Source organism: Heliangelus exortis, chromosome 29, assembly GCF_036169615.1.
Source record: "Heliangelus exortis chromosome 29, bHelExo1.hap1, whole genome shotgun sequence".
In the NCBI taxonomy this organism is placed as follows: Eukaryota; Metazoa; Chordata; class Aves; order Apodiformes; family Trochilidae; genus Heliangelus; species Heliangelus exortis.
In genome coordinates, this window is record NC_092450.1 from 4,728,955 (window position 1) to 4,744,163 (window position 15,209).

Genomic DNA, 15,209 nt, shown 5'->3' on the forward strand with positions numbered 1-15,209 from the left:
CCCATGGAAACCCTCAAATAGAAGCTGGCCTCAATTATTGCCATTTTTTTTGGGTCTCTTTTTTTTTTTTTGTTATTGGTTTTTTTGTTTGGTTTCCAGCCGGGCTAACAATGAGCCATTTCCTCCGGCGGCTCCGGGAGGCACCTTGCGCTCTGCTCCCGCTTCTCCACGGCGGAAAATCCAACCCGGAGAGGTCAGGAGGAGGCTCCTGGCTCCTTCCAGCCTCTGCCCAGCTCAAGGACAGGGGCCTGGGATGGGGGCCCGTGAACCTGCACCCCCTCCAACCCTCCCTGCATCCCTGAGGGACCCCCATGGCCCTCCCTGCAAACCAGGCTGAGGCTGGGGAGGGGGCAATGCTCGGGGGGGGGGGGGATGCACAGAGAGAAACACCAAATCCTGCATCATTTTGGGTGAAAATAAAGAGCCAAGTGGCATCCTGAGCCTCCCTGAGGCCCCAGAAAGGATGGGAGGCAGCTTTCTGGGGACGTGGCTTTGGGGACAGCCATGTCCCACTGCCACCCTTCCCCCCAAGATTAGGAGCAGCCCAACATTTACCCACAGCCCACAGGCACCCATAAGCCAAGCAACCAGCCCGTGTCACCCCCACTCACCACCTCCCTGCCCCACCTCTGTCCCCCTTGACCCGGGGACACCAGTGTCCCCACCACCAGTGCCACACCAGTCACCACCAGCCACGGCAGGGACCACGCTTCACCCCAACAGCACTGGCACTGCATCCCCCACCCCCACCCTACCCCCCCGGCCAAGCAGGGCAGAAAAAGAGCCCACTATGTGCCACAATGCCACAATTGTCCCCCCACAGCCACCGGGCTCCATCCCACCCACCCCAGAGCTGCCCCACGCGCTCGGCCCCATCAAGGGCCCCACTGTTGTTCTTGGGGTGGCTGGGGGGGGGGGGTGGCTGCCACGGGCACGCCGGGGGGGGGGATGTGGGTGCTACTGGTGGGGGGGATTTTAAAGTAGAGCTGAGCCTGCCCCATGTCCTGACCCAGAGCCCAGCACCTGGCTGGCTCCGTTTCTGGGGGGTCTGCCCCCCACCCAGGCTGTGCCAGAGGGGGGGCTTGGGGATTACTGCAGCCCCAGCTCCCTCCCAAGGGGGGGTGGAGGGGTCAAAGTGACAGCAGGCACTGGGCAGTGGATCCTGCTGGATCCCATCTGGGCCAAGAGCAGGATTGGACCCTGTGGTCACCATCATTTAGACCGTGAGGAAAAGCTGAGAGGGCTGGGTTTGCTCAGCCTGGGGAGAAACAGGCTCAGGGGAGACCTCATGGCTGCCTTCCAGTCCTTAAAGGGTGATGGAGCCTCCTTTTCACCAGGAGTCCCACAGAAAAGATGGGAGATGATGGGTGCAAGTTTCTCCTGGGGAGATCTTAACATCAGAAGAGAATTTTTCACACTGAGAACATTGGAATCAGCTCCCCAGGGAAGGGGCGGATTGGGTGGATTGGGGTGGATTCCCCAACACTGGACACTCAGCTTCAGAAGATACCAGGCCATGGAATCTAAACCACATTCCTACCTGGGGAGGTTGGACCAGATGATCCTCGAGGCCCCAGCACTCTGTGATTCCATGATTCATTCCAACCACTCACCATGACTCTCAGCCCAGGTTTCCACCTCCTTTCCCTCAGCCCCAGCCTTGCCCTCCAGCTCCCAGCTCCCATTTTCCCAGCACACCAACTGGGAGATGTTGTGTTCCCAGCACATCCCAGCCCAGCCCCCTCCCACCCTGGGCAATCCCTTTGCTCCAGGGGCTGGGGACCCCAGGGCTTCACACAGGGGACACCAAACCCAGGGGACACGGTGGCACCGACCCATCAGCTCTTGCAACACAGAGGAGGTTTGCACACCACGGCCCGGGAAGGCAATTAGGGAAGAGTTAATGAAATCCCCAGGATCAGCAGCCCTGGAAAAGGAGTCAGAGGCTTCGGGTGCTCCCAGCCAGCGCCGGAGACGTTTGGGACGTGGCCAGGAGGTCGGTGGCAGCTTTAAAGCAACCACCCTGGTTTGGAACCCGGGACAGCCCAAGCAGGGTTGGCTCCTGGAAAGCTGGAGGGGTTTTGGGAGCAGGGAGCAGGGAGCAGGCACAGCCAGCCCCACCGCTGCCAGCCCAGAGGCAGCCAGGTCGATATTTTCCAACTTGAGAGCTTAAAATAGGTCAACTATCTCCATTCCTTTTTAAATCAGGTCTTGCTGCCTGCCGAAGACAAACTTGGTTTATTAATGGGACGGCACCGACTTGAAACCTAATCTTTTCCCTTTAATGAGGATAAAAAACCATCCTCGGGGCTCGGTGGCTTTCCCATCCCTCCCTCTCTGCTCCCAAGGAGCAGATCTGCAGGAAGCAGGGAGAAGCCCTGGCCACAGCACCCACCTTGCACCCTGGCAGCACCCACACCTCATCCCCCAGCTGAGATCTGTCACCTCATGTCCCCCCTGCCAGAATCTCCAGAACACTCAGGGGTGGCTCCGTGGCACCCAACAACATCAGCACTGGGGGTTCAGGTCCCCCCATGGTGCAAGAGATGGGTGCTCAGGGCACAGCCCGTGAGACAGGGTGAAGGTTAAACCCACAGCAGAGCCCTGGGTGGGTGGGGGACACACGGCTCGTGGTTCCCAAGCCCCTGGTGCCAGACCCCAGCACATGGCTCACACCGCGTGGCCCCGCGCCGCTGCCAGGTTTCACGATTGCAGCAGCAGCCCCGAGCACAGGCTTTTCCTGTCTTTCAAGTTCAGGGTTCAGAAAGAAAGAAAGGGAAAAAAAAAAAAAAAAATAATAACCCAACCAAAACAAGAAAACAAACCAGAAAGGTATTAAGAAACTCAATTTGCAGGCTCAGTAAACAGGGACGGAGGCAGCCGCCACGCGGGGACCGGGACAGCAGCCACAAGCCCGAGGCCTGGGGACAGTGGGGACACAGCCCCTGCCACGCAGCCCCGGTGAGATTTCTGCTTAGGCAGCAAAAAAAGAAAAAAAAAATCCTCTCTGGAGGATTGCAAAGTGTCCTCCTCACCTCCCAACCCGCTGGACGTGCAGGGGGAGGCAGCAGTGCTGCCCCCCCCCCCCCCGTCCCCAAGGCACTCGGTGCCCCTCGTCACCCAGCGAGCAGGGAGGCACTGAGCAAAGCCCCAACCTTCCAGGGGCTCCCAAAATGGGGCAGAGAAGCAGATTTTGAGAGCTGAACACCCCCCTGACCCCCCCAAAACGCCAGCGCTGAGCGGGACAGAGTAAGCAGGGAGGAATCTGAAGAGAAACCATGATTAATGCTCAGCCACTGCAGGCAGCAGCACTCCTCATCTCAGAACCATTTCCCACACCCCAATTAATCCTTTCAGGTTGGTTATTAGCCCCATCGCCGGGCCGGGGAAGCCAACGAGTTCCAAGAACCAGGAATTGAGGAACAGAGGCGGAATTCAGCTCGGGACAGAGGGATGTGCAACCCCTGCTCACACTCACAGGCATCACACCAGCCCCACTCCAGCCTGCCCCCCACGTCCCCCAGCATTGTCCCCATCCCCACCCCACACCGTGGCTGGGATTTGGCATAAAATGGGCAGGAACTATGATTTTCTAGCTTGGCAGCTGAGCTGGCCTTTCGTGGCATCAGGGTGGTCTCAGGGGAGCCCAGAATTTGCCCCCCCTGCCCTCTGCTCTGGCACCACGGGGCCCACGCCACGGGAGGAGCATCCACAGCGTGGGGTCAGCAGTTTTTGGAGCTGGGGGAACCAGGTGTAGGGATGGGACATGGAGGGGTTGGGGGAACCTCAGGGGGTGTTTGCTGCTCATCCCAGAACCAGGATGGAGCCGGCAGGGATGGAGCAGCCGGACCCACAGGGAGAGAGCCCAGGAAACACACGTGGGGGGGTGTCTGTGGGTCTTATCCCAGAGAAGGGGAAACCCAACCCTAAGGTCTCACTTCCAACCCCACGGAGACATCCAGGAGGCTCAGCCCCACCACCCTGCCACGACACCACCCTGCCTGGGCACAGGGGACGAGCCACCACGGCCACCACGGCCACCACAGCCACCACAGCCACCAGTGCCCGTGGCACACAGCCCTGCCTGGGCAGCCAGACCCCTCTGGCTCTGCTGCCCCCAACCCCAGGGCACCAACTCTGCCCTGGGCCTGGTTCTGTCCCCGGGGTTCTCCAGCAATGCCCAGCACCCAGCACCACTCCCAGAACTCAGCACCACGCACAGCCCCACACCACCAGCGCTCCCAGTCCCTGCTCCCCACATTCCCAGTATCTCCCAGTTTCCCCACTCCCCGCACTCCCAGTATCTCCCTGCTCCCCCACACCCTGCTCCCCTAGCTCCCAGTATCTCCCAGTCCCCCCACTCCCTGCTCCCCTTGCTCCCAGTATCTCCCACTCCCCCCCTCCCAGTCTCCCCCAGTGCCCCCAGTGCCGCTCACCGCGGGGGCGGGTGGGGGGATCCCGACCAGGCAGAAGGCGATCCCATTCATCGGGACGTGACGGCCGGGCTCGGTTCGGCCCGGCCCGGCGCAGCTGGGTCCGGTCCGGCGGAGCTCAGCTGAGGCTCGGTTCGGGCTGGGCCGGCCCCAGCCCCGGCCCCGGTTGCGGCTCCGCCTCCTCCGGGAGCCCGAGGCGGCGGGCGGGGCGCGGTTGGGTTCGGCCCCCCCGGCGGGAGGGACGGCGGTACCGGAGCCAAAGGGGCGAGCACCGGGACAGAGGGACCGGGACCGGCAATGGGGGGGGCAGCGGGACCGGGACCGGAGCCGGCACAGAGCGGGGCCACCCGGGGAGTGGGATGGGCAGGGACACCACGCGAGATGGAGACAGTGGGACAACGATGGGGCAGGCAGGGACACGCCGGGACAGGGATGGGACACTCGGGGATGGGCGGGGGGCAATCAGGGACACATTGGGACAAGGATGGGACAGCCAGGGAGGGGCAGGGGATGCTCCGAGACCAGGACAGGGATGGGACAGCCAGGGGCACACCGGGACAGGGATGGGACAGCCAGGGATGGGTAGGGGACACCCAGGGAGTGGGACAAGGTAAGGGACAACCTGAAACCACCAGGACACCCAGGAACCAGGACAGTGCAGGACAAAGGGACACGGAACAGGAGCAGAACAAACCAGGATGGGCACAGAGTGCAGAACAGTGGGATGGGGACAGCTGGACGGGGAGCAGCAGGAGCACAGAGGGACACACGGACAGGAAACGGCAGGACAGGGGGACAGGAGTGACGGGGACTGGCACAGGCAGACACGGGGACGGAAACAGCCGGGTTGGGGCTGATGGAGGGACAAAGGGTGACACAGAACCACGGGGAAAGGAAACGGCAAAGACGGGAAACAGCGGGACAGACGGATGGAGCCTGGCCTGGCAGACAGAGGGACAAGGACACACAGACAGGGCCTGGATGGGAGGACAGAGGGACAAGGACAGCCGGACAGGACCTGGCCCAGCTCAGGACCACAGAAGAGCATCCTGAAGCCATCACTAAGCAGCCACCGAGTAAATCAGCTCCCACACCTGAGTCTCGGGGTGCAAACAGCACCTCAAAGGTGCTGGGGTGGCAGCAGGAGGCCACAACACCAGGACACGAGCCCTGAGTCACCACGGGGTCAGCCCAGACACAGCCAGGAGGCAACAGCAGCCCCGGGGTGTTGGGGGACAAGGCCAGAGGGGAAACGGAGCCACATGTGACGGGAAAGCAGGAGGAGGTGCAGGAAACCAGGGAGGAATGAGAGCCAGAGCCTGGAGGGACACAGGGACACAGGGACAGAGGGACACAGGGACAGAGGGACACAGGGTGGGGAGGACACACAGCCAGGGCAGTGCTGGAGCTGGGGGTTGGCTGGGGACCAACAGGGCTGGATCCAAGGGGGTTGGGGTGATCTCCCCATCTCCCACTGCAGCACCCAGAGATGGCTCCGGGGGTGTCACCATCCACACCCTGATCCCCAGTGGGGACCCAGCTGCAGGCACAGGGCAGTGGGGTGGGTGTGGGGGATGGCTGCTTGAGGGTGTAAACCCACAGAGCACCCCAGGGACACACAACCTCCCCCCTGTGCTGGGCCAGCACCACACACCCGGGACAGCCTGGGCTCCTGCCAGCACATCCAGGCGATGTCCCCACACCCGAGGGCAGTGCCAGCCCCCCAGCAGCTCACCAAACCCCTCCTGAGCACCCCGTTCCCTGCCCACACCCGCTGTGTGCCAGCACTGCCCCGGTGATGCCAGCCCCAGCCACCGAGCAGGAGTTTTCCCTGACACAATTCAGCAATTTCTGTGTCAACAACGACTTCCTCCAGGAGCCTGGAGACACCTCAGCACCACCAGGAAAAATAAATGACCCAGCTGGTGGCCACCACCGGCCACTTGGAGGGGCTGGAAGGAGGCCAGGGGGCCTGATCCTGCCTGTGGGGACATCCCACCCGGCTGGGACTTCACACACAACCACAGGAGGGTGGCAGAGTCGGGCATCCTGGGATGCTGGAACAGCCACCCTGGGGTGCAGCACCCCCCACCCCGAGGTGCAGCCCCCTCAGCAACAGCGGGGTGCAATGGAGGGTCCCGTGCTCGGGAAACAGCTGCCGAGATCCACGGGGCACCCACGGGAGCGCTGTCACCACCTCTGTCCCCTGCCCCAGCCCCGGGAACAGTCCCAGCAGCTGGAGGGAAGGAACAATCAGTCGGACGCCAGGGTCGGGACGTTTCCTCCCCGCCAGGGCGCAGCCGGACACCCCCACCCCGTCCCCAGCCACCCCCCCACCCACGCTCAGCACCCCCCGAGCCCCACGGCATGTCCCTTTGTCCCCAAACACCTCCGGGTCCCTCCGGGATGCGCTGCCCGGGTGCCCTCTGCCTGCCCGGTCCCGGCAGGACGTGCCAGCCCGGCCGGCGCCACCGTGGCCGCTTTCCAGAGACACTTTCCAGGAAATGTCCCCTCCAGCCGGGTCTGGCACCAAGGACTGTCCCAACCCAGCCACCATCCCGCCTTACCCACTGCCTCTTCCCAAAGGCCATTCCCAGCAGGACACCAGAGTCCTCCCGGGTCCCCACGCGGCCTCCCCAGTGCCACCCTCACTGGGAGGTGACAGGACCCACGTCACCCACGGTGGCCCTGACCCCTGCTCCACGTGAGGTGAGGGACAGGGGGATCAGCAAGAAGGAGACGTCCCCAGCAAGGGGTGACCCCGGTTCTGGGGTGCAGAGTAAGGGGGGGAAAATGCAGCCCACTCCCACGGGAGCGTTTCCACGGGGGTCCCCAAGGAGCGGGGTGCTGCCACCCACCCACCCATCCAGCTGCTGCCCCCTCCCTCCTCCCAGCCCTCTTTGTCTCCCCCAGCCCCACCCCAGCACCGACCCCCCTTCTGCAGCCCCCCGGGGGAGGAGGGGATGGCACACAGGGCCCTGCCAGGGTGTCCCCGAGCTGCCACCACCCCACACCCCGTTCCACACCCATCCACCCGAAAATTACTGCCCTGTCCCCCCCCTCCCCTCATTGCCCACCCGAGCAGAGCGGATCCACCACACCTCAAACCCACCCCCCCACCCCCCCAGACCCAAATCTCAGCGGGCGGAGAAGCGGAATCGGGAGGGGGGAGGATGAGGGGGGGGGGAGATTGAGCCCCCCCCCCTCCTGCCCGGGTGCCGCTCCCTGCCGAGCCATGGAGACAAAGAGAGGGAGAGGGGAATCCCGGCTGGGCGATGGGGTTTAACCTAATCCCGGGAATTAAAAGGAAGAAAAAATAAAAGCAGGGTGGGGGCACGAGGCTGGCATGGCCAGGGGGCGGGGGGGCCGGACAGCAGCCCCCCCAAAGCCGGAGCAGGACCGCGGCAGCAGGGCTGGGGACAGGGACCCCGGGCACTGGGTGGGGGTCCCCGTTGCGGAGGGGTCTCCCGCAGCCCCCACTCGGATGGCAAAACGGCCCCAAACTGAGGTTTTCCAGCCCAAAGCTCCTCTCCCTTCTCAGCCACCGCCGCGCCGAAGCCATTTTGAGCCGCCGGCTGGCAGGGGGGGAGGTGACGGACCCCAAACCCCCCCCCCCTCCCCCCCCCCCCCCCATCCATTCCCTGCCCGCCGGGGGAGCAACAAGAGCGAAACCCCGGGGTGGGGTCGGGGAGGGACCCCCAGGAGCGGGGCAGAGCGAAGCAGGGCGGGGGGGGGGGAGGGTGCGGGGGGGCGGTGCGGACTCAGCCGCTCATCCCACATCAGGGAGGGGCCGAAATCCTGATGGGAATTGGGGACCCGGGACCCCTCTCTCCCTGCATCTCCAGCTGCCCCGGCCCGTGGCGGGGGGAGGTGGGGGGGGTCAGGGCTGCCCCCGCTGTGTCCCCCCCCTCCCGCACACCCCAACCTGCTGCTGCTCACGGCCTAAAATTATCCCGGTTCCTCCGAAGGCGTTTGCTGCCAATCAGGGCGGTGGGGAAGGTGCTGGGGATGCTCGGGAGCTCCTCTGCATTGCAGCTGGATGTCTGGATGAAGGGGGGATTTTTTAACATATTTTTTTTAATTTTTTTGGTTTATGTGCCAGTGGGAACGCCGGGCAGCAGCAGGCGGGGTGTGGGGGCTGGCAGCCCCCCGGGGTGGTGCTGGCAGCCCCTGGACAGGGATGTGGGCACATCCCCCCCACGTTGGCCATGCCAACCCCGAGTCCCGGGGGTCCCACCCACCCACCTCCTTGTGCCACCTCTCCTGGCCACAGCCCTGCTCCAGGGGGAAGGAAATGGATTCACAAGCACACAGCAAAACCCACCCCATGCTGGGGATGTGTCGGGCCTGGAGTGGGGGCTCTGCCCCGGGGCAGCTCCAGACCCTCCCTCACAGCTGGGGGGGGCACACACGAGGGGTTAAATCCTGTGCTCAGGTTTGGGCCGAGCCAGAGGGATGGGGGAAAAAGAAGAGGAAAAGCCCGAGAGGGGGTAGGAAAGGAGCTGGACCCCTAAACTGGGGGTAGGGTGGTGGTGGTGGGAGATGGAATTCCTCAATCAAGGAATAACCCCCCCTTGCCTTAGGAGCCAGGCTGGGAAAGTCCTCTCCATGCAGAGCTATGGCGTGGGGGCACCAAGAGCACCCACAGCTCTGGGGGGGGCACCAGGGAGGGACAGGGCAGCCCGGGACAGCCACGGTAGCCAGAGTGGCTACTGGAGGCTTTGGCTGGTGAGTAACAGGATGGGGAGACAGAGGCCAAACCGACAGACACAGCCTCATCCCCACTCCCCACTCCCTCGAGTGTTTTCCACACCCCACGGCGGCTCCAGCCCCTCCCCCGAGCAGAAACCCCTTCCCCAAATCACGTCGCAAGGGGGGGTGGGACACACCTAGGGTGGCAGAGCAGGGACTGTCCCCTCCAGGCCACCCATCCCTCCACGCGGGGTGAGGGGCCAAAATCCGTCCCCCCGTGGCAGACACCCGGGCAGGGTGAGCACCCATGGGTGCCCACGCACATGCCACAGCCGGTGGGAGAGCTGGCGATGGGGGAGCGGGGACGGGGGGGGCCGGGAGGGGGGGGACAAGGGACCAGAAGGGGCAGAGGCTCAGCCCCAGGGCTGGGGGTCCTGGTTGAGGCAGGTGGGTGCTGATGGGGGTCCCAGACTGGTGGCCTCAGAGGTGACGCTGGGATGGGGCGGGGGCGACCCCGGGGACGCGGAGGGGGCTGCGGGGAGTGCGGGGGGTGCGGGATGCCAGGGGTGCAGCTGGGGGGGGGCTGGGGAAGGTGGGCGGGAACCGGGAAAGCAAAAGGGTCCCTGAGCAGCAGGTGGGGAGCACGGGTCCCGGGGGGGTGGAAAAGGCGATCCCAGTGGGAATCCTTCCCCATCCCCGAGCCCCCGGAGCGGCTCCGTGGCCGGGGATGCCGGACCCGACCCGTTCCCTCCGCAGCAGCCGCGGTCCCGGTCGGTCCTACCTGCTCCATGGGGCTGCTCAGGGCACCGCCGGGACGGGCCGGGCGCGGGCCATGGGCCGGTCCCGGTGCCGGTGCGGGTCCCGGTGCGGGATCCGGTGCGTCCCGGTGCGGTCCCGCCGCCGCCGTTTCTCGCCGCCGCCGCCCACGCCCGGCGCCGCCCGGCGCATCCCGGGAGCGGCGTCATGTGAGAGGCTGCGGGAGGGGGCCCAGCCCGGCCCCACCCGGGGCTTCATCGCCCTCCCCTCCGCCCGCCCCCTCCCCTCCCGGCTTCCCCCCTCCAGCTGTCCCTCCAGCCCAGCCGCCTGAATCCCGCCCCTCCTCATCCTCCTGCCTTCCATCCGGCCAGCCCGCCATCCCTCCTCATCCCTTCATCCATCCATCCATCCATCCATCCATCCATCCATCCATCCATCCATCCATCCATCCATCTATCCATCTATCCATCCCTCCCTCCATCCCTCCCTCCCTCCCTCCATCTCTCCATCCATGCCTCCATTCATCCAGCCTTCCTTCTATCCATCCATTCTCCATCTTCCCATCCATCCATCCCTCCATCCACCCCTCCATCCATGCATCCATTCCTCCCTCCCTCCATCCATCCCTCCCTCCCTCCATCCATTACTCCAGCCCTCCTTCTATCCATCCATCCATCCATCCATCCATCCATCCATCCATCCATCCTTCCACCCATCTCTCCATCCATCCCGCCGTTCATCCATTACTCCATCCCTCCTTCTATCCCTCCCTCCCTCTCTCCATCCATCCTTCCATCCTTCTCTCCCTCCATCCCCCCTCTCCCACCCACCTGAGGTCCCCAGAAGCTTCCAGGTTTTTTCCCATCCCAGGGGTGTCCCTGGGGCTGTGCTGGTGTCGTGTTTGTCCCCTCCCCGCCCCCCTCCTCCCGCCACCAGGGGTTGGTGGCCCCTGGCCCCGGACGTGGCATTTCCCAGGGCGGGGGCCAAGCCCTGCAGGCTGGGTAAACATTAGCTCGGAGGCAGTGCCGGTGCCAGGCCCGGCCCGGTGACCCAGGGGACACTGCCACTGCCCTGTCACCCTCAGCCCCCCCGCGCCTGGCCCCACGCCGTGCCTCAGTTTCCCTTCCCCAGCGCATTGGGGAGAGGGAGGATGAGGAGGGGCAGAGCCCCCACTGCATCCTCTCCATGGAATCCAGTCCCAAACTGCCCCAAACCCCCCCTCCGGGTCACCCCAGCCTCGTGTTTAGGGGTGAGAAGGGGGTGTTAGGGATGGGGGGGGCAGCACAGTGACCCCCACACGGGGCTTTGTGGGACCCTGGCACAGGGTGAGGTGGGGAGGGGGGGGGCTCTGTGCCCACCCTGGGGACCCACGGGGGTCCTGAGGGTCCCAGGCTGCAGCAGCCCCCGTGGGGGGGAGAACAGGGAGCGTGGGTGGGATGAAAGCAGCTTTTGTCTGGGGGCTCCGAACCTCGCTGGGGAGCGGGGCGGGGGGGGTGAGGTGGGGGGGGGGCGGAATTTCGCTGCTTTCTGATGCAAATGAGATGTTAAAAATAAGCTGCAGGCAGCAGCCATGTTGGGGCTTTTCCAGGGCGGATGCACAAAGGGGCTTTATGGGGCTCCAGGGAGCACCCAGGGGGGGGCCCAGCCCTGCCCGGGGCACCCCAGGGGTCCAGGGTGAGTGTCTGGGGGGGTGCAGCTCCTGGCATCCCCCTCCCTAGGGCTGGGAGAACCCCAAAACCACCCCCAGCCCCTCCTGCACCGTGTGTCCCCCCCCCGGGGGGATTCCTGGGGGATGGGGGGGGGGCTCTGCCGGGATCTCATCTCCAGCCCCAGCCAAGGGAAAAATCCACCAGGAGGCCCCAGATGTTGGATCCTGCCTGGAGACCCCGTCTGGCCCCATCAATGGGGGCTTTGTCCCCCAGGCAGGGGGGGACAGGGGGGTGGAGGGGCACTGGGGCAACCCCTGCCCCCCCAGGCAGGAGGGGGGGGGAGGGAAAGGGGTGCCCGGACCCACTGCCCACTCCCCACCCCACCAAGAACCCCTTCTGCCCCACAGCCAGGGATGGAGGAGGAAAAGATTGAGGAGAAGAAAGAATGATGGAGAAGAAAAAAAGATGGAGAAGAAAAAAAATGGAGAAGAAGAAAAGATGGAGAAGAAAAAAAAATGGAGAGGAAAAAAAAATGGAGAGGAAAAAAAAATGGAGAGGAAAAAAATGGAGAGGAAGAAAAGATGGAGAAGGAAAAGATGGAAGATGGAAGAAAGATGGAGAAGAAAAAAGATGAGGAAAAAAATGAGGAAAAAAGATGAAGAAAAAAGATGAAGAAAAAAGATGAAGAAAAAAGATGAAGAAAAAAGATGAAGAAAAAAGATGAAGAAAAAAGATGAAGAAAAAAGATGAAGAAAAAAGATGAAGAAAAAAGATGAAGAAAAAGGATGGAGAAAAAGGATGGAGAAAAAGGATGGAGAAAAAAGATGGAGAAAAAAGATGGAGAAAAAAGATGGAGAAAAAAGATGGAGAAAAAAGATGGAGAAAAAAGATGGAGAAAAAAGATGAAGAAGAAAAAAAGATGAAGAAAAAAAGATGAAGAAGAAAAGATGGAGAAGAGATGGAGGAGGGAAAGATGGGAGAAGAAAAGATGGAGAAGGATGAGAAGAGATGGAGGGGGGGGGATGCAGCCCCCCCATGGCTCTCAGCCCCCTGCATCCCCCCAGCACCCAGGGGGCTCCCACCCCCCCCCCCAGCCCCAATCTGTCACTCCCCACCCTTTGATCTGCCAAACCTGGGGTGTTCAAAGCACCTCAGCCCGGGGGGGGACAGGAGGGGTGGGGAAGGGGCTGGGGATGAGGCAGGAGCTGAGTGGGGGCTTCACCCCCCCTGGGGGCTCCATCCCACCCCCCAGGGATGCTGGAAATGGGGAGGGGGGGGGGGCTGGAAAATCAGTGTCTCAGGAGTCTTGACCACACAGCACATAAAACAATTTCCAATTCTTTTTATTTCAAACCCGCAGCTTCTCTCTCCCCCCATCCCGCCCTCCCCAACCAAAATAAAAAAAAATTAAAAAAAAAAATTAAAAAAAAAAAGAAAAAAAAGTAACAAAACAAAAGCCATCAGTCAAAACAAGGCTAGGAATGAGTTACAAACACAGAAAGTCAGCTCTCCCTCACTGCCAACTTACAAAAAAATAATTAAAAAAGACAAAACAACCCCAAAAAAAACCCCTGAACTTCAGACCAGCTCCCCCAGGCCCTGCAGCAGGTGCTGTCTGCACCCCAAGGCCCCACATGCCTATGGATACAATATATACAGACAAACCCCCGGGTACAGCCAGGCTCCCCCCTCCCCACCCCCAAAAATAACCAAACACACCCAAAAGTGCATTTGTTATGTTTATATCAAAAAACATTTTCTTAATTATTTTTTCTTTTTCTCTCTCTCTCTCTCTCTTCTGAAAGATTGGCCTGCAAGTCTGCTTTTTACCATTTAGTAACTTTTTTTTTTTTAATATAGTTTATGAAAATAAATTATACAGCAACTATTTTAATAAATTAAGCACACACCAAAAAAAAAAAAAAAAAAAAAAAAAAGAAAAAGGGGAAAAAAAAAAAAAAGAAAAAAAAGAAAAAAAAAAGAGCAAATGAAGCAAAGCTGCATTTTTACCCAAAGGTGGTGGGACAGCCCTGTGCCCCCCCCTCTCTGCTCCTTCCTTCTCCAAAGGCAAATCCAGACCCTGCCCCCCAACCATTTTTGGAGGAAAACCCTGGATGGGTGGGGGGCAGCACCCTGGGGGGGGGGGGGGGGGGGGGGGGGGGCACCCTTTGTGCTTTTCAGCTGGAGGCACAGGGGGGGCAGCAGGGCTGGGACCCCCCCAAGGAGCTGGGGTTTTAATCTTAATTTGAAGATTGGAATCATCCCCAGGACAGATTTAGAAGAAGAAAAAACCAAGAGTTCCCCAGCCAGGGGCAGAGGGAACCTTGACCCTTTGGCAAATTCACCTTTTCCGGGTGTTTCCTCCCCAAAAATCTCCTGGAGAAGACTCCAGCCCCCACATCACCTCCAGCCACACACAAAAAACACTTCCAGGGTTTAGGAATTGGGCAGCTCCATCCCACTGAGATTCCCCAGCTCTGGTGGGGCTGGAACTGGGTGGTCCCCAAGGTCCCTTCCAGCCCCAATCCCCCTCTGGGGCTCAACCACCCCCTCCCCACTTCCCTCTCAGGGGGGTCCCATTCCAACCAAATTAAAGATTAATTTTTTTTTTTTTTAATTTCAATTTTCAGCTGAACTTCAGGTTCCAGATCATTCCCTGCCTGGGAAGTGGGGAGCAGCAGGGACACTGAGCACCCCACAGGGTCCTAGAGGCTGCACCCATCCAGATTTTTAAAAAAAAAACCCCAAACCACAGCAGCTGAGGAAAGGTTTTTTTGTTTTTTTTTTCTATGGGCACCAACTGTGCCTTGGTCTGGTTCCTTGCTCACCTCCCTCCAGTCCCTGAGAGAGGGGGGAGGACAGCACCAAGCTCTGCAGAATCCAAGCTTGGTGGAAGGAGGCTGTAAAATTATTTCCTCCCCATTAAGTTTTTTTTTTTCATGATTTTCATGGCTCTGCCTCAGGGGGGGGGCAGCACCCTGGGAGCATCTTCCACCACCACCCCCCCCCAACTCCAGGGGTGCAGCTCCATGGGGTGGGAGCCCCCCAGCATCCCCTGCTGCTGTCCCACCACCCATCCCACACCCCAGAAGTTTCCTCCTCCATCATTTCAGCTCCCAGACCCCCCCTCAACCCAGAGGATCCCTCCCTCAGGACACCTGGAATTCAAGTATTGCCCCTAAAAAGCCTGGCTGCTCCTTCAGCATCTCCAAAAAAAAAAAAAAAAAAAAAAAAAAACACCAAAAAAACCACCAAAATACCCAAAAAAATGAAAAATCCCCACACAGCCACCTCACCCATCCTCATGGGGAGCTCTGGAGGGGCAGGAGATGGAGCAGGAGATGGAGCAGGAGATGGAGCAGGAGATGGAGCAGGAGATGGAGCAGGAGATGGAGCAGGAGATGGAGCAGGAGATGGAGCAGGAGATGGAGCAGGAGATGGAGCAGGAGATGGAGCAGGAGATGGAGCAGGAGATGGAGCAGGAGATGGAGCAGGAGATGGAGCAGGGCAGGAGGGGGTTTTCCTGCTGTGTTTTCACCCCCACGTTTGGCTCCATGCCCCTTCCCCTCCCCAAACCCACCCTGGAGCAGGGGAGGGGGACAGCCCTGTCCCCCCCATCCCCCCAGGGAGAGGACCAGCTTCCCCCTGGCTTCAGCAGCTCCCAGTCCACCCATCCATC

General features: G+C 61.3%; 1 protein-coding gene across 2 annotated transcripts in view; it reads right to left on the reverse strand.

Annotated features, from left to right (window-relative positions):
* The window catches only part of ARHGAP23 (Rho GTPase activating protein 23), a 32,874-nt gene extending 22,823 nt beyond the window's left edge, over positions 1 to 10,051 (reverse strand). The window contains exon 1 of one of the 2 annotated variants that reach the window (XM_071728791.1): positions 9,907 to 10,051. In XM_071728791.1, the coding sequence (XP_071584892.1) occupies positions 9,907 to 9,915 (9 nt within the window). In that variant the 5' untranslated portion in view covers positions 9,916 to 10,051. Of the gene's footprint in view, positions 1 to 4,436; positions 4,652 to 9,906 lie in introns of those variants that run through there. The other variant, XM_071728789.1, reaches the window with a different exon arrangement.
* Positions 10,052 to 15,209: the final 5,158 nt, after the last annotated feature.